At 38.5% G+C, this 23713-nt stretch overlaps 1 protein-coding gene across 4 annotated transcripts; it reads right to left on the bottom strand.

The window, feature by feature from the left end:
• Positions 1–2869: 2869 nt before the first annotated feature.
• Positions 2870–23273, bottom strand: LOC116449473 (inter-alpha-trypsin inhibitor heavy chain H3-like). Of its 4 annotated transcripts, none has more exons than XM_032121063.1 (22): positions 23168–23273; positions 19002–19025; positions 17687–17853; positions 16588–16692; positions 16000–16162; positions 15185–15295; positions 14592–14717; positions 14050–14166; positions 13113–13281; positions 12668–12793; positions 12240–12421; positions 11059–11244; positions 10608–10747; positions 10059–10213; positions 8258–8263; positions 7476–7502; positions 6549–6599; positions 6078–6191; positions 5302–5506; positions 4024–4196; positions 3430–3541; positions 2870–3329 (listed from the first exon to the last, which is right to left on the bottom strand). In XM_032121063.1, exons 1-22 carry the CDS (start codon positions 23255–23257, stop codon positions 3200–3202), a joined length of 2679 nt encoding a protein of 892 aa, XP_031976954.1. In that variant the 5' UTR covers positions 23258–23273; the 3' UTR covers positions 2870–3199. The 4 variants fall into 4 exon arrangements, with proteins under 4 accessions (XP_031976954.1, XP_031976955.1, XP_031976956.1 ...); XM_032121064.1 differs by having other exon boundaries at positions 7476–7499; XM_032121065.1 differs by lacking the exon at positions 7476–7502.
• Positions 23274–23713: the final 440 nt, after the last annotated feature.

Genomic DNA, 23713 nt, shown 5'->3' with positions numbered 1-23713 from the left:
TTGCAAACATTGGAAGATGTTTTACAAATAATTAACAGCTCAAACCCAACCTGCTGTGCTCGGAGGTAGCACTGCAGACTAAACACAGAGGCCTCTGCCCAAGGAATCCAAGCTGTAGTTTCAGTCTTCCGCTTTTTGTCAGTTTTAATTCCAAAAGATTTTGTTTTACAATTTCAGTTCCTTTGTATCTTTGAACCCATAAATATGCCAGGATTGTAGGCAGTTTAACAGAAATTGCTTTCTATCCTGCCAATAATATATAACTGGAAAAACCTTATTATTTTAAAGCAATGTACTCAAAGAGAAACAGTTTCTTGCCAAAGTCAACAAGCTAAAACAAACTGTGTAATTAGAAGCCTGTTTTTTACAAGAAATGTGCAGACATGATGCCAAGATATGTTTGTGTGAACTGCTGGTACTTTCAAGGTGCTGATTTTGCTGGATAAATTACATTACAAACAATGTAGAATTTGGAAACTGGAAGCACCAGATTGCTCACTTCACTGCATCAAAAACAGGCTTCCCAATCTGATTGTTTCCATTATAGATGAACTCAGGATTTGAATCACAAGCTGTTGATCTTGGGTTATATCAGCAGACTTACTGCAGATTAAACATTCCCTGCTTTCAGTTACAGGGTGTCTATGTGTCCCCTCCTGCCCTGCTGCCAGCTGCGGGGATAGAAGCAGTGCTGGTCAGGGAGCAGTGGCTCATGGCTGGGGCAGCTTTCACCTGGGACCCTCTGCTTTAAGTGAGGGTCAGGCAGGTACAGCCATGCTTGAGAGCTGCGCTCAAACTGCAGTGCCTGAGGTTCCCCAAGAAGCTGCTGCCCTGCTAAAGCAGTTCTCCCTTGCTGCAAAGAAACTCTGCACCAGGGAATTTATTAAGGCACAATAGAAACTCTTCACATTGTTCAAAGATTTTATCTGACTTTGAATAGATAAGTTGTGCTGACAGAGATTTCTGTGCTTTCTGCAGCAGCCCAAAGTCGCTGGCGTGCCTGGCTACCGCAGCTCCAAAATCTACACAGTGCTGCTTCCCCTCTGCACGTGTGCTTTCCATTCTGTAAGCAGGAGCCATGCCACTCTTCTTCACTTGAATTGTGTCTTAATTTGTTGTTTAGTGACTCCCCTCCGGTGCTTTCCACGCTACAAAGTGAGTTCTGGTGCGTTTCTGATTTCCTCTGTTCCTTTCCCTTGCTCCCAAGCTGAAGGCAGATGCAGTAATGAATATTTGGCATTCTGTAATTTCTAATTCCAATGCAAAATAGCGTCAGTGTATATGTAACAGGTCTACACATATCTCACAGGATATATCCCCACACTTCTCTTTTAACCAGCACTGTAGCCATCAGCAGGAGGAGTAAATGTTTTATCTACCTGTGAGCACCTGTCTGCTGTTTTTCTCTGCCCTCCCTGTTACCTTTAGCTCTATTTGCTATTATCTCCTACCTTGCAGGAATCTTGGAGCACTTATTGAACACGAGCCATGTAAAAGCAGACCAGAGCCCCTGAGAGCAACTCGTGGCTCCCAATTCAGTCACAGACAAGACTTCTGCCAGCTCCAGAGATTTGCCTCATCCCCATAAATCAAACAGGAAAGTTCTGTCTGGCCCAGGATTTCCTTGCTCCCAAACTCTGCCAGCCAGCATAGGTCAAGGTCCACTGCTCTGCTTTATTGTGTCAATGGAGCAAGTGAGGACAGGACCAGCCCTGATGGGCAGTGCCACAGCTCCTGTTTTAGGATCCAAAATGGATCATTGCTTTATTTCATTCTATTCCATCTAATTAATTCTCTTACAATAAAAATTTAGAACCATGTAAACTTAACCTTATTCATTTCAATGTTCTGGTCTTCTCTCACTCCTTCCTGTGGCTTTCCCTGCCACCCCCATTTTTCAGTCACTTATTACCTTCTGTAGAAATTACTGTTTTCATTCACCAATTCTGTCTGGATTTAGCAGGCAAAGATCTGCAGCCACTGTGACACCCTCTCCCCTCACCTATTTTTTTTCTTCTACAAAACTGTTGCTTTCAGTAAAGGATTTTGCTCCTCAAAAAGGCCTGTATCTCCCATAAATTTAAAGTAAGTATTTTTTTCCTCAATTTTTTTCCTCTTTGATTATTCTGATGCATTTTTCTTCACCTCTATCCTTGTCCTTTTAATTTAACCCATCACATCTTATACCATCTGTTTCTCCCACTACGTTCCCCTTCTCTCTGTGTGTGCATTCTAGTTTTCCACAAAATTACTTCCCTTGTCCTACTACTGTTGAGGAAATTTCTACTTTGCCATTTGAGACCATAACTGCCTTTTTGTGGCTGATTTGATTAAAAAAAGTCTTGAAGTAAATAAGAAATATGGGGAGGATAGAACATGTTTTTGTTGGTTGGGTTTTTTGCTTTAGAAGTAATTTCTTTTACTGCAATTTCTTGCAGTAAAAAATGAATATATAAATAAATGGGGCACTTGCCCTGGATGTGCTCATAAATTCTTTTATGGGAACAGAAGGAAGGGTCTTACTCAAGAAAGAAACAGTCCAAAAGAGCTATCATTACTTAAATGTGAGTGCTGCTTGCAACTGTGGTATTTCATTAATTTATCAAGATTCAGACATTCAAAAGTTAGGCTCAAATTAAAATGCTAAAATACAGAAGTCCCGGATGCCAACAGTCACCTCCTGTGCTGGCAGCAGCCCTCAGCACTGCACAGTCAAGAGGTCAGGTGGTTCCCAGTACCACGGGATTATCCCAAAATCTGGGCTGAGCTGTCAGATGTCCCCTTGTGCTCAATTTCAAAACACATGTGGCACCCTGGGCTTTGTGAAACTGGAATGAGAACTTTGAAATGTCAGAATAACAGAACCAGGCACTGAGTACTGATGCTTTTATTTAATCAATCCTGACACTCAATTATTAATTAAAAATTGGGTAGGGGGTTTCTGTTATGTTTTACAAAGTAACATTTTAAGTCAGAATTTTAAACCTAATGAGGACATTTCAGAGGATGAGGGATCTTGCACTTCAGATTGAATCAAATACACAGTAAAACTCTCCATGAGAATCCATCATCCCTCAAGGACCGTTGTCCTTGCTAAATACGGTATGCTTATATGCTTTGAATAGTTTTTATATGTTGAAAATACTGTTCTTTCAGACAAATATTGCCTGCCTGTGAATTTGGAGGAAGTTGTAGATGCTTAAAAGAGACTGGAAACAATATAATCTGTGTGAACACCATCTATCAGCCCAGCTCCATTGTCATGCACAAACCAGCAAGGAATATCAACCCCGTGTTTAGGATCTCTTCTGTAGTCCTTCTGCCAGCCCCTGCAAGGGAAAACACAGCCATGGGAGTACTGAGGTAGGAACTGCACCTGGACAAGGCAATCTTGCCTAAGTCTTTGCTAAGGACTTCATAATTTTGTACCTTGTTACTATCAGTTCATTGTTTTTAACAATCATTGTGGCATCTGGTTTCTTGGGATCAGACCCAGGATGAATTTCAAGTATGGTGAAATCAATGGGCTGGAAAAACTGTCCTAGAATGAGAAGCCAAAATTATCATTTCAGGCATTAAAACAGAAGCAAATCAAGCAGAAATCCCAGGATTTCTACATTCCTGTGCTGGTTTCCATGTGCCTTCGGGGTTTTGATTGGATAAGCAAACAACAAGTTACAGGTATGGCTGAACATATGCCTATGTATTATTGGTATTATTTTCTCTTTATAACCCAGAATTGTATCCACATCATCTGGGTGTAAATTCCAGCTTCTGAGTGCACAGAACAATTACAGCCTTTTCTAGATATCCTTCAAGGTATCTTCACTTGGTGTCTTGTCTAGTCCATTGTATTTATTACATGTTTTCCAAGTCCTCAGCTTTTTAAAAATCAAACAATGCATGTGTTGATCTCTGAAATTTCTGTGTGTGATTATCCTCAGCACAAGCACAATATTCTGTCTATAAATTATGTAGCCTCATAAGGAAAGACCAGCAGAGAAACACTAAACAAAGTCATACCTAATAATCCATGGGTCTGTTCAGACAGTTTATCACTTTTCAATGTATAGAGTCCTAGGAAATCTTGGTGGAGAGGATGTTTCTTCCACACTTGGTGCAAAACAACAACAAATGAGACGCCACTGCCCATTGAGAGCACCAGATTTTTTTTTCTGTTAATTATCAAAGTTAAACTGAGGAAAAAAGAAAAACATGACTTAGAGTGTTGTGTTAACCAGAGTTAACAACAACAGGAAGAAATGGGAGAAGACAAAACATGTCCAAGAAACAAATGTGGCTTTATAAACTGCTCGGTGTTTTTTAAAAGAGAGGGTTTCCTGCCTAGTTTGGTCCATGGAGTCTCTCTGTGTGTCACAGACAGTCACAGAATCATATTAAATGACACTGGAAAAGGCTATGGGGCCTTTCAACTTTTCAGTAAGATGTTTTTTGCAAAACCTGTTCTTTAACGGTATAACTAGTCACAGATAGGTTTGTGATATGTAGATACAGCACCTCGTGCTCAGTGATACAAATTCTATTGATTAAACCATCACTTCCTTGCCTGGATGCTACATGACAATTTTTCCTTTAGTTTTTCAGAGAAGTCAACTCCCAAACTGCCTATTTTAGTGCCTGGGTAGAGAAGATTTGCTTCTGATTGTGTTAGTGATATCATCCATGCATTTATCACAATAAAAAAAGCATGTGTATGAATGACAGTTTGCTCTTTCTGCTGCACTGCCAGGCCTTGAGAAAGCAGGAATTTTATTCTACACAATGAAATGTAAAGGAGGAAGATACAATGTTGCCTGTTCCTTTTATAAACCTTCTGCACGGGTATAAATGATTCCGTAATAGATCCCATGAGAAACATACCTGCTGACAAGAAAAAAATATCAATTCTGTAACTGCCACAAGTTCCATTTTTTAAATGGAGATTTTTTTAATGGGACATTATTATGCCTTTGAAAGATTACACACTATGTCTGAAGTTACTCCTTAAGTATTTGCAAGACACTGCTACATTAAGCACAATACCAAATCTAATTTTACCTTAGTCACAGTAGTAGAAAATCAGGGGGAAATCTTCATTTACTTATTCCAAGCAGAGGAATTTGTGAATAATTCAGCAGTTACACAACAAAGTAGAGAGCAGAATCCAGCAGGGCTTGAATCAATTTCTTTTGTAGATTCACACAACAAATCTTAGAAGTATATTATTGATCAACATTTTAAAATATTTTCAGAAGACTAGAAAGTAATACAAGAACCTGATACCCTTTCTGTAAGTCTTACCCTGCTTGTTTCAAGGTGACTGAGTCCAGCCAGGTGAAAGCTGTTTTTTCATCACCATTCTGAATTGTGATTGTCTCAGGAGTTACTGTCAGCTTGAAATCCAGGTGCTTATTTGCTATGCCAAGTTTTCCAAAATATGAGTTTTGGATCTTTGCATCACTATTTGCTCTCTTATCACCAATAAGTTCTCCATTGACTGTGATGCCTAATACAGAAATGAAACAAGTATTGTTTTATAGACAGGACCTGATCAACCAATGTCAAGGAGTGTCTTGAAAATTTAAGAACAACAACTTAAGAAATATTAGTTGAAAAATATACAAGAATTACTTGTGCATGTTTGTACCAAAGTAAAATGAAGTTCTGGGGGTTGTTCTGTGAATTTCCACAAAGCCAACCATCATTTTGTTGAGAAAAGTTGCATTTCTCCCAGAGCACGGAGTGTGTGTGATGGGCACAGAGAGTCTGGGTGACATCAGCCTCTCTTTACCAGATATTCCACGAATTGGCAGCCTAAGGATTATTTTATTGCTTCTACTACAACTCACTGAGAAAAATTACTACTCTCAACCCTCACAGTGGTTTTCAAACTAAGTTTAAATGTTCATTTTGCTCCAAGAAGTGAAAACAGTCATGGTAATGATACCCTCTCATAGCTACAGGACCTCCTGCTAACTTTGCTGGGAAAAAAAGCTTATGCATTATAAAGAGAGAAATAGCCTTTAAACATACTTTGTTAGAAGTATTCTGTATTTTAAAAAAAGTTAAAGACTCACCTGTAACTGGGTCATTTATTAAATTTAGGATCATACCAGGGTTTTCATTGATATTGAAACAAATGGCATCTTTTTTTTGTGGCACTGATATAATGAAGTGTGGATCTCCATCAACTGTAAAGGCAAATCGCTGGTGTCTGTATAGTGATACACAGGGTCAGAGCTCCACAAGAGCATTTAATATTGCTTAATATTATAACTAAATATAAATTACTTAATAGGAAACAGGCAGTTATCAACATAAAAACCTACTGATGGGAAGGTGGACTGAGAAAATGACCACATATAATTTCAATTACTTGATCTTTAAAAGACATTGAGAGATGCTTAAAGCAAATCAAAATACTTGCCCCTTAAAAATGAAAAATGGCTGCTTTTATGGAATTATTGAAAATATTCATAAGAACTGTGTAATTTAGCCTTAAAAACCCTCTTCTGTTCTCCTAGACAAACACTACTCAAACTACTCACCACTAGTATACCATGTGGGTTGTGGTGCATGTGTGTGATATAGTGGTGAAGCTGCAAAAGGAAAGAAAGTTGTTAGAAAAACACACACCAAAATGGAAAATTGCATGGTCTATATAAGATGTCACGGAGTTAATATGCTAGGTAAATCACTAATTGCATCCTAGTTTTTAAAGCATGTAGTCTATGGAATGACAGTGTGTGTGCTGCTTTTGAATCAAAAAAAGCTTCAGGATAGAGACAGATTTCACTTGTAGTCTAAATTGCTCTGAGGGTTTCCATATAGCCCAAGCAATCTATCTGTAGGACACAAATATTTCAGACTTGAGGATTAAGCTTGCAACAAAGAAATGCAGCATCATCCATTGAAAACTTCTGACTTTTTTACTTTTTTTCTCCCTGCCCCCCCCAGAATGAATTTAAGTCTTTTCAGTGAAGACTTGAAAAAATTAGACAGAGACAGAGAGAGAGACTGTTACTAATCTCCAGAGCAAAAACATAAATCTAACTCTCCCATTTCCAGGATTGCCCAGCCAGCAATTTGGTGAATCAGTTACTGTCTCTTGAATAAAACAGATGCTTTTTGTACCAGTGACTGAACATGTTAATTTAGCCAGAGATGCTGACATCATAGTCCCGTGCTTTATATAATTCCAAAGGAAATGCAAAGTGAAGTCCATCCCCTGTTCTTGGGAAACAGCTTTCAGGAAAAAATGGTGGTTTGATGAGCAGGCATTTACTCCTTATAAACTATGTAGCTGAAACTTTGTCACCTCGTATTGTTCAACCTTTAAGTGTGTTTTCAGCAGTGAGCAGAATTTGGTAGTATTTATTGAAGTGCAGTTCTACTGCCAGAAAAGGTGTCTCTGCATCTGGTAATTTCAGTTGACAGATCCTGCTCCATTCAGAAACTAAAATTAAATTACTTACCCACCAAAGGACCTGTGAACATCCCTGCTTGAATGAAACAAAATGTTATTTTAGAGGCTACAAAGAACAAAACCCAATCTCACCCACTTCCTTACTTCCTCCAAAACCAACCCAAAAAATCCTGTATTTATGTAAAAATTTCTAAATATTACAAAGTAAAAATTTAGTCAAAACAGTTTATTTAATAGTGCTACACAGCAGCAGTCTTGAAGGGGCTAAAAGCACACCCTGCTTTACAGCAAAAATGTTACTTCTCCAAGAGCATGGGGTTTGTTCTGTATGAGACTGGGAAAACTTGCTCATCCCTGATCCCTCTGTGCCACCTTGTTTGAAACTGTACTTCTGGCAGGTAAGAATTGCCCACCTGCTTCCACATTGTTCTAGTCTTCTGCTCTTTCTACATCTGAAATTCCATCAGGGTGTCCGAAGACAAGGCTTCATGCTTTAGAAGTGGCAATCATGGCATGAATGAAGACATCTCTGTATGAGATTGCTACACACAGGTACCTGCAAGTCCCCAGTGCCAGCCCTGGAGAGCAACTTACTTGTACTGGGCCTGAATTCCATGGTGGTGGGATGGTGCAATCATCAGAGACAGGAACTGAACTGAAAGCACTATTTACAAACTTTTCCATCTGAGAAGTTGTATATCTATTTATAACACGATCTTGATTAATTCCTTAAGAACTTTATGAAAATCTTGCATCCTAGATCAAATAAGTAATGTCGAAAATCCATCTCTATTAAAAATACTGAGTAAATTTAATAAGAAATGTACATACCTTCAGCTGTTACCACAGGCAGGTGAGAAGTAAAAGGAAGAAAAATAGAAATTTACAGTTTCAGTTATACAATTAAACAGGAAGGATTCTTATTAAAACATTGTAAAAAAACCCCAAAACTGTTTGACAATTCAACCAGCTATCTCCAGTATTTTTCAATGCTATTTCTTCCCAATGATACAACCCAGTATTTGTAGATCAAACAGAAATGTACTCAAAGTAAAAAGCTGTTATGTGGGGCAGCAGAACCACAATTTATTATGTATGGGACAAGAGCTCTATTTGGAATTGTTTTATTGTTGTGCCATACCTATACTGAAAAATGTTCATTATTGGTTTTACTATTTTGTGGTTTTCCAGGCATTTGGGTGATTCTATTAATACTGACTGGATGATTCAGTAAATTGATTCGTGAATTGAGAATTCAGGGTGAGTAAAATTATTTTCTTTTCTTATACAGGAGCAATGCTTTGAGTATTTTCTCCTATTACTGCTCTATACTATCTATATACAGAGAGGATTTCCTTGGAAAGAGGTTCAGAAAAGAGCCTTCGTACTACAAGTACCTAGAAAGGGAAAGCAAAGAACTGAAGATGACTGAGTAGATGCCACTTCTGTCAGATGTTTGGGGGTTTCCATCTTAGGGAGGCCAGCTGCAAACTTTAAAGTCATTATGCTGTGTAGTGACTTGAATGTTAAATTAATCATGAAGCAGTTTTATGCCAGCATTCCATTATGAGAGTTATGAAAAATAATGCAAAAATTTATCAGCAGAATGCCTGAAGAATTATTCAGAGTTGAAGGGCACTTAACAATTCACTGGTTTCAGGACTTACTGCAGCTGAAAAAAATCTCACTGATCTCCAGTATCTGTTATTCTAAAATGCCTTAAGTTCCTATGCCACAATCAGGAGATTAGAAAGTTTTTCATCCAGAAGGCAGCAGAGAGCCCACACAGAGCCTGCAAGGAACTTTTAGGGGCTCTAAGCAAAACTTTGGGGAAAAAATAAAGGATGTTGATAGAAGAGACTGGAAAGCCTCTGTCAGACCTGTAGGATGAGGGTGGCTCAAACAATACATGGAGATGAAGTTAGGGTGGCTTGGGGGCACACTGAGCAGAGAGCATTGCCCTGCTTGGCCAAAGGGGAAGAGTATTTGTTACACAGGGTTTAAACAGAGAGGCTGAACTGCAGGAAAGGACAATGTTTCACTGAAGAAGGAGTTCATAATTAGCCTAAATATCAGAGGAGTTGAAAACAAATTGTGTGCTTTCAATATATTTGCTTCTCTTTCTGCAATATGTATTACTATTGTAATATATTTTACATATGTAATCTCAAACGTTTTACAACCTGATACATCCTGCCTGAGGAAGAGCTCATGCAAATTTTCCCTTTTCATATGGAAAGAGGTTACTACATCTACCCCCTAGGCTCAAGTATGTAGAAAAATAAAGGAGAAAGTGATGGGAGGTCATCTGAATATAGCTGGATTACTAGATTAGAAATGCTTCTTGGTTTTCAGGGTCTTTTTTCTGTAACAGTTTTTATATTTAGTTTAAAATACATTTATTTTAAATTTATAGTACTTTGCCCATATGATTTAATAATGAAGGATGGTTTGATGAAATGAGCTTTACAATGAGAAGTAATTTTGCATTAACCACACATGTGCCAGGCTTGGAAAGTAAATTTTTCAGATCCATATTTAAAACTGTACCCACATGAAAGCCTTTCTTTAGGGGAACATCAAAGGAACTCTTGGCTTGTCAAATACAGTACAATTGTGAAGATGTCTATACCTTCAGTGGGTTTATCAGCAATCCCTTCTTCATTATCATTTTCTTCTGGTTTTGTTACCACCATGGATGTCAGTGATGTTACAAACTTGTACTTTAGTGAGAGAGCCAGGGCTTGAGCTGTAAGGTTTTCCTTTTCTTCTCCTGTAGCTGTAATGCTGAATACAGGAAGAGACTCCCAGCATCAGTGATTGCTGAATTACTCACCAAATTTCAGATCAAATATTTTATTTTAAAGTGAAGTCATGTCTCTGCAGGTAATTTATCAGTATCTTTGTTACAGTCTAGGAGCACTTCTGATTCTAGTGGCTATCCAAATGAAAGGCAAAACTGTGCTTTATACTTGGAATAATTTTAAATTGTTTCATTTGCAACCTGAAACAGGAATACTGAGGCTAGGGAGGAGAATAGGTTGGTGGATTTCCCTCGCTGATTTTTGTTTTCCCATTGGCAGCTCAGTGGGATGTGAATGCCAGCTTCACGTCTTGGAAGCTGCAGGAGTCAGAGGGTGTAAGGGGTTCAGAGCTAAGGTGTTATTCCAGATATAATTACCGTTTTTCCAAGAGTTGTTCAATGGTAAGATAAGCCCAGAGCCTTTCAATGTACTCTCCAAATATGTATTGTTGTTCTTGGAAAGCCTGAGCTGTTTGCTCCGCACCTTGCTGTGTAGTGTATGACAGGGCGTTGTCAGCCTGTTGGGAGTAAGAGTATTCTCTGTATCATAAGTAGCCAGGGACTGTCAGAACTTCCCAAAAATTAAGACCTTCAAACCTGAAAATCTTATGAAATTGAAAACCAGTCTAGTTCTACACACTTGCCCAGGAAATTGCCAGTGTTGTATGAGGAATTTTGTCCCATTGTTTCTGGAAAGTTTACAGGCGTACACTACAGAACATAACCTGGTTCCCACATTCACATGGCATTTTTGTTCATCAGAATGGAGGTAAAAGATACATGCAGAGATTTTGTGTATCTTACATAAGTCAAAGAAATCCATACTTACACCTTCACCTCTTACATCTACAGACAAATGGTTTTGGTTGCTGTCTACAAAGCGCCCAGCCACCACAATCTCAGACCCATCATAGAAATGCTTAAAGCTGTTAGTAGTTAGGTCTGATATTTCATTTTCTGGGTAGTTTAACTCCACATCTATGAGCATGGGATTTGACACCTCATCATAAAACCCCTGTAGGATTAAAAAAAAAAAAAAAGAAACCTTAAACCATCATTGTTTCTTTAATTCGTGGGTAGATCTGTAACCAGAAACATCCTGCTATTTCAGCAATCAAAACTAAAAGTGTAATTTATAAGAAATATATAGAAATTTGGTTAAATCTCAGAGTGCAAGGCCTAGAAATCTACAAATAATGGAAATGAGAAAGGACATACAAACTCTTCAATCTTGCTAAGAGAGAGGAAAAATATTTGAGAATAACATTCTGTGGATGATGAATTCTATCATTATAAATCAAGAGGGATCCCAAGCTTCCTGTTATTTGATAGAGATAATTTTCTAGATCTCTTCTCTGCAGAGACTGACATGACAACATAATCAAAGGAGACTGGGTATTTGATTTTAGCAGAGCTTGCAAAGAAATCCAATATCTATTCCTTTGGTGAATTCTTTGAATGGCTGCTATTGGAACGTGAGAAGTAAAAAAAGTCAACCCTGTATGGCCTATACCTGTTTCCATGTCTTATACAACTCTAAAATGCCTCAGGAGCGTGGTAAGATACACTTGCTTGCAGTAAGTTTCTAAAGAAAGAATATCTAGAGCTTTATGATCTGTTACCCCTCTTGTCCGTTGACTTGACATTAACCACATGATCTGTGAGGTGCAGGAGATACAATGATTGCAGCAATACCACCAGAGTGTCCTTCAGAACTGTGACTTGTGTCACCCTATGCCAAGTTTTGAACTCCCTGCCATAGCCCCCAGTATCTCCCTTTTACTGTCCTTGCACTTCCTGCTTATATAAGGGAAGGGGAAAATTACATGCCAGTAAAGGTCCCTTCCAACTCAAACGATTCTATGATTTTAATACTCTGATCACAGCAGACTCTGGAGTATCCCAGTATCAGATTACACACAGGGATTTTGATTATTTGAAAATAAGAATGTATGTATAGTTATCTGACCTAATGTATCTCTGATCTCATGTAAGTGGTAATTACTACACCTGAAGCTGCAAAGCTGCATCAGAGTCAGGATAAATCCGACGGGCCAATCCTTTATTCTCCAGTGCCATCCTCTCCAAGAAGCCATAGTCGACACCACTGCCAAAACCAAGATTGTATAAGGTGTATTTGCCATCAATGGCCTTCTTTACTGCTTTCTCAATCTCCTGAGTATTTGATACACCTGCATCAAACCAGGAAATGTTTGAGTTGTTTTCAAAAATAGATTAAATTAACACGAAATCAAATATGACTTGTCATGTTCATATTTCTTAGGAGACATTACTGAAAACTTGATTTAGTACTATGATGCTAGTATAGTAGCATTTAAATCATGAAAATATCCAGAAGTCAAAGATGAAGGCCAATTTTAACTAGCATTTTTTGTTAGTTAATGAACTCTCTATTATTCCATCCAACACAAACTTACCTACGTTTGGATGGCCATCTGTTAACATGATAATTATAGAAGCGCTTCTCCTGGGCACAAGGTTTTCTTCGTGAGCAGCATTCAGAATATCAATCCCTCTCATCAAACCACCATGTAAATTTGTCACTATGAGGTAGACATAGAAATTTGGGTTCAGCAAAGGCTGTCAAAATAAAGGTCCATTTTTCACTGGGGTGTGAAGAGATTTCATTACAGTAAGAAAATGAAGGATTTGGATTTACAAGCAGGGGGATGTCTAGATAGAAACGTACCTGGACTCTGGAAACATAAAGAGAAATAGATGTCGTGTTCTGAGTACAATTGAACTTGAGGAGTGCCTCATCAGCAATCTGAAACCCCAACAAACTGTAGCATTGTGTTCACAGAATCAATCAATAAATTAACTCACACAATGACCTATTGGCAAGGCCAGTCAAGTACTTACTGCCTTGAACAGAAATGCGCTGAACAAACTTCCTTGCCTCATCCAAATTCTCAGGAGTGGCCTTGATTAATGTTTCTTTCCAGGTAGATATTTCACTATCAAATAATATGAAATTGAAGAAGTCATCTTCTTTAATGTCATCTAGAATTTTTAGCAGTGCTTCTTTTGTCTATAAGACAAAGACATTTAAATATATGATTCAATGTTTAACAGAATAGGTGCTTACAGATTTTACATTATTAATCTCTCAGCATTGGGCTATTTTTTACTCCTACGCAGTATATATAGTATATATGCAAAAATTCTGAGCTTGTTCTGTTCCTTCCAGTCCCTGTGTCTATTACAGAGTAACTCTAGGGAAGTCAGTCAGCTGCAATAACATCCGGTAAATCTTTGTAGCTGAGATGAAAATCAGGTTTCCCATCACGGTTGGTTGCTTACACTGAGATAAGCTGGGATGGCAAATGGGTAGCAACAGGTTAGTGGAGAAGCTCATAAACAAGCATGCCTGGATATTTTGATACAGCACCAAAACCTGAAAATTCTGAGCATTAGCTCAGTCGTAACTCTGAAAAGAGCTGCTGCATCCCAGATACAGAATGAACAGAGAAAATGCACATAATCTGTATGTACAGCTTTGTTTGGAACTGTCAAGTACACATGACAACACTCTCTGGAAATGCTGAAATTTAGAGTTTTGAACTAATGACATTTCTAAGTAAATATGGCCTAAATGTACAGATTTTTATTCTGCAGTAACACTGCAGACTAATACATATGGTACTGGGCATTAGAGAGGTCACACCATCAAGCCACTTGGTACAGTTTAAGCAGCACATGTGCACTGTAAGGTGTCATGTCCCTTCCAGCACCATCCCCCTCCCAGCACTTTGTTCCAGCTCTTTCACTGGAACTCTATCCTAATGTAATAACTCACCTGTTCAATTTCTCTTCCATACATTGAGCCACTAGTATCCAATACAAAAATAATATTCTTGGATAACTTTGGAAGATTTGTTGGTGCAAAGAAGTGTACAAAGTAGCCATTGACAATCTGGAAAAGAAAACGTTAAAAAAACCCCACACCACCACGAAAAACTTTGGCATATTACAAAGGTAAAACAGATAAAGGAGGTATTACCCTCATTTAATGTCTAGCCTCTGAGTGGTCTAAAAGGTTTTAATGGCCCTGACCAGTCTCACCTCTGTCCATGGGCCCAGGAGTGTCATTTAAGTGCAAGACTGGGCCTTTAGTCCCTGCCTGAGCTACAGTGTCAGAACATCTGTCTCCAGCTGTATCACAGCCATACCTCTTCCTATCCATGGACTCCACTGGTTTGGATCCCACCCTGAAGACTGACTTCCTGCTCACACTCAGCTCCCTGTCCCTTAGGAAACAGCTGGCCCTCACTGCTCCCTAACTTTTACTGTGTGAGTTAAACTGTTCAACAGTTCAGAATTTCAAGTTGTTAGATTTACCTGCAAATTATCTGGAGTTGTTCTCTTCACATCATATTTTACAGTAAAATCCCCATCCAAGACAGACTGTGAGCAATTTGCACAGGTTCGCTGCTGATCAAGGGTTGGCTTGAAAGAGATATGACCCTGAAAAGAAAAGCCTTCCTTAGATCTCAACCTTAATAGATGAAAATCTTCTAAAGAACACATCTGCATTTTTTTAAAGCTGATAAATTTATATTCACAGACATAAGAATAATCTGTTTTATCGGGTTGGCTACTAGTTTTTATGTATCCATATGTATTTAGAAATTTATTGGTGGTAATTGATACATGAAGGCTGCTATCTAGGGCTTTTTCCATATGCTTACTTCCCCATCTGCCTGGGGTCAGCTCTTCACTCTGAATGACAGCTTTGATAAGGCTGTTGTATGTTTTAGGAATTCTACCATCCCCAGACAAGGGAAAACTTCTTGTTACTGATTCAGTTCTTCTGTAAGAGATACAGTCTTACTATATCCAGGTTTCTACTCGCTGCCATTGCTAGCAAGGACATTATTATTTCAGAATTATAACCATAATAACTAAATCATGGAATGCAGTAGTAAATGTACCTTTTTTCCTGAAAAAGTTTTTTTAATGGTATTTTGCAGCTCATTGGTGATGAATGTTCCTTCTGCTTCCAGCTCAGTGATACCCTGGGGCTCAAAGATATCTACTTCAATCTGAAATATTAATTGAAAATTTATTGTCATTGATTAAACCACAATACATCAACTCAGCCATTTACAGGAGGATCAGCAACTACAGACAGGAAAGAGGGATTTTCATAAAAGCAAAAGATATTTACTTTTGTGATTCATAATGTCAGTCCAAACCTACACTTGTGTGGACACATCTTCAGCCAAACAGGCCTTTTCATACACAGAAGTTAAAAGTAAAGCTAGAAATACATAAACTTTAAGAGAAATATAACTTGTTGGAAAGCTAGATACTGGTATTCTATCAAGGCAGATAGGAGTGATCAAAGACCAGTTTTAGCACACAAAAGCTGCAGTATTCCAGAATGTGATATATGCATCACTATGATTGAAAGATGATGTTGGTTCATGGTGGTGTGAGAAAGCTGGAGTTTATGCTGTAAAGGCATATACAATTACTCCAAGGCATTGTAATAGCTTTTTCAGGTTTTCATACAAGATTTCTTTTGGAATGCTCAGTAGATGAGCAAATTTGTCAGGTTTACAAGTAAAAACCTGCATTAAAGCATGCTGGTGAGGACTCCTCATGGGACTCTTGAGAAATATTATCATGGCCTTTAGCTCACCTGTGAACCAATGGGAATGAACATGGTATTCCACTTTCAACAGATACACAGAATTCCATCATCTCTTAAATTACAGTCAAATTTGATCAGTTTGCCATTTACCTCAAAATCTTTGACAAGCTGCTTTGGTTTTACTTTGATGAACATTTCATATTTTCCAAACTGTCGCTTCAGCAGTTCCTCGTATGTGAGTTCAAAAGTGACTTTACTGGCTGCTTTAATGTTGACTGAGACAGTGAATTTTTCTGTTTTTCTTCCTGAAGCTCTGTATTTAAGTGGGTAGGAAAAAAAAATCTTTATCCTCTTTCACAGTATTTATTGTTGGTGGCATATGATTTTCAAAAAAAGTAAAACAAAGATGAGAATTTTGATCTATTGCTAAAAGTCATCAATCAATACTCAAAATCATACTCAATCTGTAGAATTTATTCAAATTTCCCAGTGAGCTTAATCCCAGGAATAGGTCACACAAAGTCAGTGAAAGTTGCAGGAACAGCCTTTCCATAGTTGCAGACAGTGCCTGTGTAGTCAGAGGCTGTACACCGTATTTATGACCTGTGCTACAGCAACTATAACTTAATGATTGTTCTTTGGTCCCATATGTCAGCAATGTGCCAGAACACAGCATTTCCAATCTCACAGTCTGCTATGGCATGGTGGTGTGGAAGCCACACAAGACATGATCCTTACTTGACAAGACCAGCAGTCTGTCCTCTTGAAACAGCCTTCTCATATTGCTTTTTTGCAGCTTCTTTCTCCTTTATAGTTCCAGGATAGGTGACACCATCAATTGTCCTGCAGATGAAAAAGTCTTAGTTTAGTTGAATGCTACTACAGGAATTCTCCCTTTATTGATTGGTTTGCTAATAACCACTTTCACAGACCTGCTATTGCCAAGATTTGAGCCCTTTCACTGAAGCCAGGCTCCTCAGAGAATTTAGCTGGAATGAAGAGCTCTGTGCTCAGTATCATAAAAGAATCTAAACCAATTTTTACTTTGAATTAGATCAAACCTGGGCTATAGCAACACGATTTACACCTGCCATATTCCTACACTTCAGCAGCTTCACCACCTCATCTATTGGCAAACCAACTCTCTGGATGTGACTCATCTCAGATATTATCTACAGAGGAGCATTTCATCCTTGAACTCCTTAGATGACTAAGCAGCCATTTCTCCTCACCTCATTCTAGAACAGAAGTTCTAATGTACATTATGAGTGGTCGTGGCCTAAAGCTACTGCTTCTCTTCACTGGGAATAAAGCAGGCACAGTGTGATTAGCAGAGATGGATTAACTGAATCAAACCTCATCACGGTGGAGGACTGCATATGATTGCAACTACAGGTACAAATGTAAAGGAATAATTCTACTTCCTGCCTTTCATTCAAATATGATATTTAAATGAAAAGATAAATTAAGCTATACTGCCATCAGGGAAATTAAGTAGTGGAAATTCCCTGGTTTGATAACACCAGAGTAAGTAAGTGGTATTTCTGAAAAGGTGGATGAATCTGCAGGAAAGGTCCCCCATTCCCTAAGTTTCCCTTCTATTCATGATGATGAATAGAAACAATTGAAAATTAGTCATCTTTTCTGTAGATGTACCAATGTTTGCCTTTCTCCACATATCTTGCATGTTAAGTTAATAGTACCAGAAAATTACCCAGGAGGCATTTAGAAATGTACTCAAATGGCAAAGTAAAAATGAACATTTGGGTTCAGTTTCTCCCAGTTGAATTAGCACAGATTTTCAGTCTTCTTTAACAATACCGTAAAGATTACACACATGCTGAAGTTGGTAATGAAGGCTGTCTTAGGGAGTTCAACATCAAAGAAGACTTCTTTGGACACATTTCCACGATTGACAGCTCGACTGGTGATGACATTGTGGGCAAATCGGGAAGTTACTTTACTATCAATTTTCATGCTATAGATTTCTATCCCATTGACAATCTGTAGATTGAGAAATGCAAAAGACAAAAAGAACACTAGCTGTTACACTGATGTATGTGTTAATCAGTCATGATCATGTTTTTAAAAAGAAACAACAGCAGGACACTGATCACTCCAAAGCAAAAAAAGAAAAAAGAAAAAAAAGAAAGACCTAATATAAGAACTGGAGCACAGCTGTGGTTCATTGGATATCTATTTCACTGACATGATAGTGCTATTCCACAAGTTATACCTATAGACTCTTCAAAAAAATACCACCACCACAGCAAAAATATTGCCATTATAAGAACAGGTTTTTTTCTCTACTTGAGAGAGTGACTTTTTATGGTTATTCAAAGAGCACAAGTGTTTACTGCTGCCTCACTGTATTAGTGACTGTAGTTATCAGAGGCGTGGATGACTCCTAGAGCAGGGATGTAAGTAATCCTCTTGTTTAAAAATAGACCAAATGCCTCCAAATTCTATTTTATGTTATTCTCAACTTCCTCCCAACAACTGGAGATCAGTATTTTTTAAACAAGGAGATGGGCAAGGCAATACTTATTTTTGTTGAATGCTCAGGTATAAGGTTGCTGGAGACTAAGTGATAGCACGGGTAACAACAGATGTGACCCATTAGGAACTGCACAACAAGGTCTGCTTCTTGCAGCAAAACCAGCACTGGAAAGAACCTTGGAGTTTTTAAGATGGGCCTGATCTCTGGCTGATTGATTAAGAAGGTCCCCAAACAATCAAAGCATTTAAGCATTGCTGAAGGGCAATCCAGGTCAAGTGGAATCAGCCTCAGAGATGAGGTCTCCTGCCTCCCTTAGCAGTAACTGCAACATAAAAGTAAAACCAAAACCAACACAGAATGCATGTCTGTTAGAGATACAGAACAAGTTAGGTATTTATTCAAATACAACAAGATTAAAAATCATTTGTTCTTTCTCTTTCCTTGCCCAGGAGCTTCCACCAGAGCTTGGAAAGGAACTGTCTAATTAGTCCTACTGCCTAAAACAGCAGCTCTGGGCTGTTTCCCCTGTCACACACACTCAGAAATATCCATTTGCTCAGACTGGACTCACAGAAACATTTTGTAAACACAGTAACAATATTCTTGTCCCTATAAAATCTTGGTAGCCTGGACAGAACCAAGACTTACTCACCAAGTCATTATCAGCATTTCGCTTCTGTAAAGAGAAAAAAAGAGAGAAAATCATGACTTAGGTTGGAAAGCTGCATTTAGAAATAAATCTCTTAGCACCTCTGTAGTTGTCACAAGTCAAAACAATTTGTCCAGGAGAAGGAAGGCTTGAGAAAGATCTTCATTAATAAACTGAAGTAAATTTGAGGGAAGAACAAGCAAGGCATCTGAGGCAGGTTGTAGTTATTTTGCTCATGGCATTTCCAGCTTTGGTGAACCTTTTGGTTTTCATTTGATGTTAGGGTACCTTAAATACTGTGAATTTGAAAGGTAAATTAAACTTCGAATGTTGCTCATTTTGTATTTTGCTCATGTGACACAAAAAGTGTCTTCTTCCAGCTGAAAATAAACATGGACCTTTGAAATGTGAGGGAGAATGAGAGGAAAAGAGGCTCAACTACTCAGTGCCATTCATAATTAAATGTCATTGAGACTAAAGAACACACTGAAATCTGCTTAATAGGCCTTCCTTGAGTATAGGTTGGCTGTATGGTGACCTCAAGTAAAACCAAAATATCTTGTCCTCATAGTGACATCCTTTTCTTGGGAATTCCTGTATCTGTGTCCTGTAGTACATATTTTTAAACTTATTCTCCTTTGGAATTAAAAAAAACAGGTTTTATCAAAGCATAAAAACCCAGTTTGCATATTTTTTTTCCAGTCACACACATCCAAACTATCAGGCAGATGCACCCTTACATTTTTTCAGACTCTAAATTTTTCCTATTTCAGCCCAGCAGCCTCTTACCCTAACGTGACTAGGTCGGAAGGTAATTCAGCAGGATTACAGAGAGGAGAGGCTGTCACTACAAAGAGCTGCATGGAGGAAAGGGGGGGAAATAAGTAGTTAAAACGGTTTTTTTCCATATTTGCTCCCAGAGTAGGTGCAAATATCAGAAGCTGTACAACAATATCACGTACTCTGTTCTGAAAGAGAGGACAGGCATTAAACAAACTTCCTGAGTACTGTTAAAATAACAGCTTGTGTAACTCAATTCCCATCAGCTCAGCTGCAAACACCTTATCTCGTTTGGCTTCGAGAGCCTCTGGGGTCACATTTTGTGGAATCCTGTTTACCCGCTCCACCAAATACAGGGGTAAGGACACAATAAATCAGATACACATCTCAAGTACATTTAAGGCTTTCAGTACCTTTCACAGTTAGGAGTTTTACAAGTTGGAAACACAAACACAGAAGGTTATTTTTTGTTTATTTTGGGGTTCTTCTCAAGACACTATTAAATCTGTGGTAATGCAAGGTTTGAGGAAGGAGGCTTCTCTGCTGCTGTAAGAGTCTGGCAAAAAAAAAATCTGTGTACGTTTCTTTAGGTTCATCTTTCAAACTGTTATTGCCATCCAGATGATTTCTGTGTGTCCATCTCTCCTGTTTCACAAGCATATGTGGATTCCTTTAATGCCTGTATAGAGTGTGCACCAACTCAAATCCAACTTTTCCAATACTGGAATTATCTTTTCTGTATCCATACTGTCATTACAGCTGGTAATTTCCCCTTACAAATCACAAACTGAGGTATGGGAAATGAAAAGATGGAAGTCCATGAAATGTCTGTTTGTTTGGTACAAACTTTTCTGTACAGTGGAATTACCAGGCAGTTTATACAAAATGCAAACAAACAAACACCCTAAACCTATAAAAATGTGTATATCTACAAATTCTGCAATTCTGACTACTGCTTCCAAATTGAAAGATACTGTACCCCATTTAAGTTTTACAGAATTGCTGTTGTGCACATTCTTTATCAGAATTATGGGTTCAACAGTAGTTTTGAAGGAGTTCTATTTTGATTCTGTAAATATTTTGAGGGGTACTCTGCAATTTCCATTGAAACTACAGAAAAATCTCTCTGTGAAAGGCATTACTCACTTTGTACTTGGGCTGATCTTCAATCATACTCAATCCAGCTGGACATCACCCAGCTACCTGCTCTAGCTGACCCTGGTTTGCACAGGGGAGGGGATTACGTGACTCTTAAGTCTGTGATTTTGTTCTGGAGTTTTTCTTTTTTAATGATTCACTTGGGTGTAACTTGAGCCATCATTAACATCAAGGTCATTTTAAACTATGTGAATAGAAAGCAACAGTGTGCCAATCAAAATGATTATGCAATTCTAGACCAAAATGAGAATTAACATCCTCTACCCTGGATAATTGTTACTTGATAAAATGTTTCTGTATTATTTTCACATACTTGCCAGGTGCACCAATTGTTATAATTTATTTTTTTTTTAGTTGTGTAACAGCAACAAACTCTTCTTTTGTTTGATACTGTTTTGCTGTGGCAACAGAAAAGAATAGAGGTGCAAAAAATCTATGGAAATTAGAGAGGAAAAGAGAAATTTGAACTCTCAAGAAAACAGGGAGGGAAAAGAGGACTGCATTACTGTATTTGCTGAAAGAAGCCCTGATTGTACAACTTGGGAAACTAAACCACAGCATGACTTAAAGACTCAGCAAAGACTGTACTGTTAACTTGAAGTTACCTCTGGGAATTCCCAACACTGAACAAGGTATTTACATATATCCCTAAGTGCTACATAGGAAAAACAAGGCATGAAAATTATCTCTGAATCTACAGCAACACTGAAGATTTCACACCCCAAGTGATGCTAATTGGGTGCCACGGAAAAGAGCCCATAATGCAGCTCAGATGTGCAAAGCAAACCTCCCTGTGAGCTATGCAGGAGCCTCACTGCTGCCAAAATGAGAGGACCATAAAGGCAAGGCTGTGCCATTGCTACCTGTGCTTTGCATGCTCTGGAGTTCTACAGGGCGTTTTTAATCTAGAAAAAACCTTCCCAGCCTCAGTAGCTGCGTGCATAGGAACAAGGTGTGCCGGCACACACAGGGAATTATGATGCGGATTTTTGTTCCATTTTCAGCAGAATTGGGTCTGCCAACTGTGTCTGCCTGGCTGTGGCTCTACAAGCAGCTTTGACAGCTTGAAGGTCATCAGCCAGCCAGAATTCCAGCCACGCTTCACCACTCTCCACTGGATACTGCTTGCTCAAAGGGGCCAAGACACGGGTGGGCATCGAGACCTTCATCCTACAGAGCAACCTCCTCCATTTCAATCAAATACATTTGCATAAAGTACAGAACCAAACGGGGAGAATCAACTGACTTTTCCACAGTGCTCTGCATGTATGGATGGAACATTGCACAGAGCTTTGGCAGTTTTCCATTTAGAAAGGCTTTAGCGTTGCAAGACGTACGGAGAACAACAGGCACTATGGTAGGAGGAAAAAGCTCCATTATATCTGGGCTACATAATGGTTAAATAATAAGAATCCCTGGCATTTCCAGTTTGCAGCATTAAATCTCAAGTTGACTTTTAAAAGTTAGACATGTTACTATCCTGATTTTCAAAGAAAAATTCTTGGCAAAGATCATAACCTAATCAACAGCAATCAACTGTAAATTGCTTTGTCCTGTTCTACCCAGTAACTCAAAATGCTCCCTAAAGAGACTTGCTCTCTGTAACTTTTCAGAGTGCATAACCACTGAGAGAGAGGAAAATAATATATTGAGGCGAGGAGTAGTGGCCAGCAATTTAACCAAAGAAAATTAGGCAAAACATCAGGCAGCATTGCCTTACTCAGAGATCCAGTCAAAACCAGAATGGCCCCTTTGAGAGATGTATCTCATGTTGTGCATACATGCAAATCTTTTGAGAAAAATCCTACCATGACAATTGGATAGTAGGCATTTATCTTGATGCCATGTTACATCTCTGTTTTCTGCTTCTTAGAGCCATCTTTTCGCTGGCATTGCTAAACAGGTGCCAAAGTCAGTTCCCTGGCAGCACTGATTGCTTTACACATTTAAATACTTTACTAAAACATGCCACCATTATGTGGTGATGACAGGGAATACAAAGGAAAGGGATGTTTTTAAAAAGAGAGAGAGAGAAGAACTTCAGAGCTGATTGAAAACTGAGGCTGATTAGAGGTCCCAGTCTGAGTTTCAGCTTTGATCCTGTGTCCAGTGGTACCAGAGAACACAAAGCTCCTGCTACCAGCATTGTACGAACTCTCTGATAAATGCTGATAAACTGCAAGAAATTAATCTCTGAGGAGTGGGAGCCCCATACATGGTTGATTACTTACCTTGATGTTTCTGACATGTGTTAGCAAAAAGTCTGAGGATGCAAAGGCGGGAATCAATACTAAAATACAAAGCAATAGATTGTTTTCCATTTTGGAAAACAAGTGAGGGTCCAATTGGAATGATATGCATAAATATCTAAAGCTTTGTTTACCAAATGTTAATAAATAACCCAATGAGAGAAGTGGGATTAAGCATTAGGCATTTGGGAAAAATCAGATGCTGAAATTTGAATTAGTATAATCTACAGAATACTGTAAGAAAATCTGTTAAAGAATTTACAGAATATTTCAGCAATGTCTCTTCTATGTAATAGCTCCAAACAGAAATTCACAGCCATTTCTGTACTGGCAACTGAGATTAATCTCCACACCAGACTCACTTTTTCCCCAAATGAAAACTGTCATCTTTCTGATACTTCCTTAAAGGCTTTCCCTGGCTCAAATTTACTGCATCTATAACAGAGCTTGCAATCTGTGAAAGCCATTTAAGCTCCATTTCAAAAGTACCCCTGTAATCCTCCATGTCACTCACGTACCCGATTTAGG

The sequence above is a fragment of the Corvus moneduloides genome, chromosome 11, assembly GCF_009650955.1.
Source record: "Corvus moneduloides isolate bCorMon1 chromosome 11, bCorMon1.pri, whole genome shotgun sequence".
In the NCBI taxonomy this organism is placed as follows: Eukaryota; Metazoa; Chordata; class Aves; order Passeriformes; family Corvidae; genus Corvus; species Corvus moneduloides.
This window is presented reverse-complemented; position numbering and strand designations above follow the sequence as displayed.

Bases quoted from the DNA above. Each gene is read 5' to 3' on its own strand.
- LOC116449473 (XM_032121063.1), bottom strand. From the start codon at position 23,257: ATGGAAAACAATCTATTGCTTTGTATTTTAGTATTGATTCCCGCCTTT. The intron at 12,794-13,112 runs GTAAGTACTTGA...TCTACCTCATAG, and splicing joins GCGCATTTCTGTTCAAGGCA to TGACAAATTTACATGGTGGT. The intron at 4,197-5,301 runs GTAAGACTTACA...TTTTTTCCTCAG, and splicing joins GTCACCTTGAAACAAGCAGG to TTTAACTTTGATAATTAACA.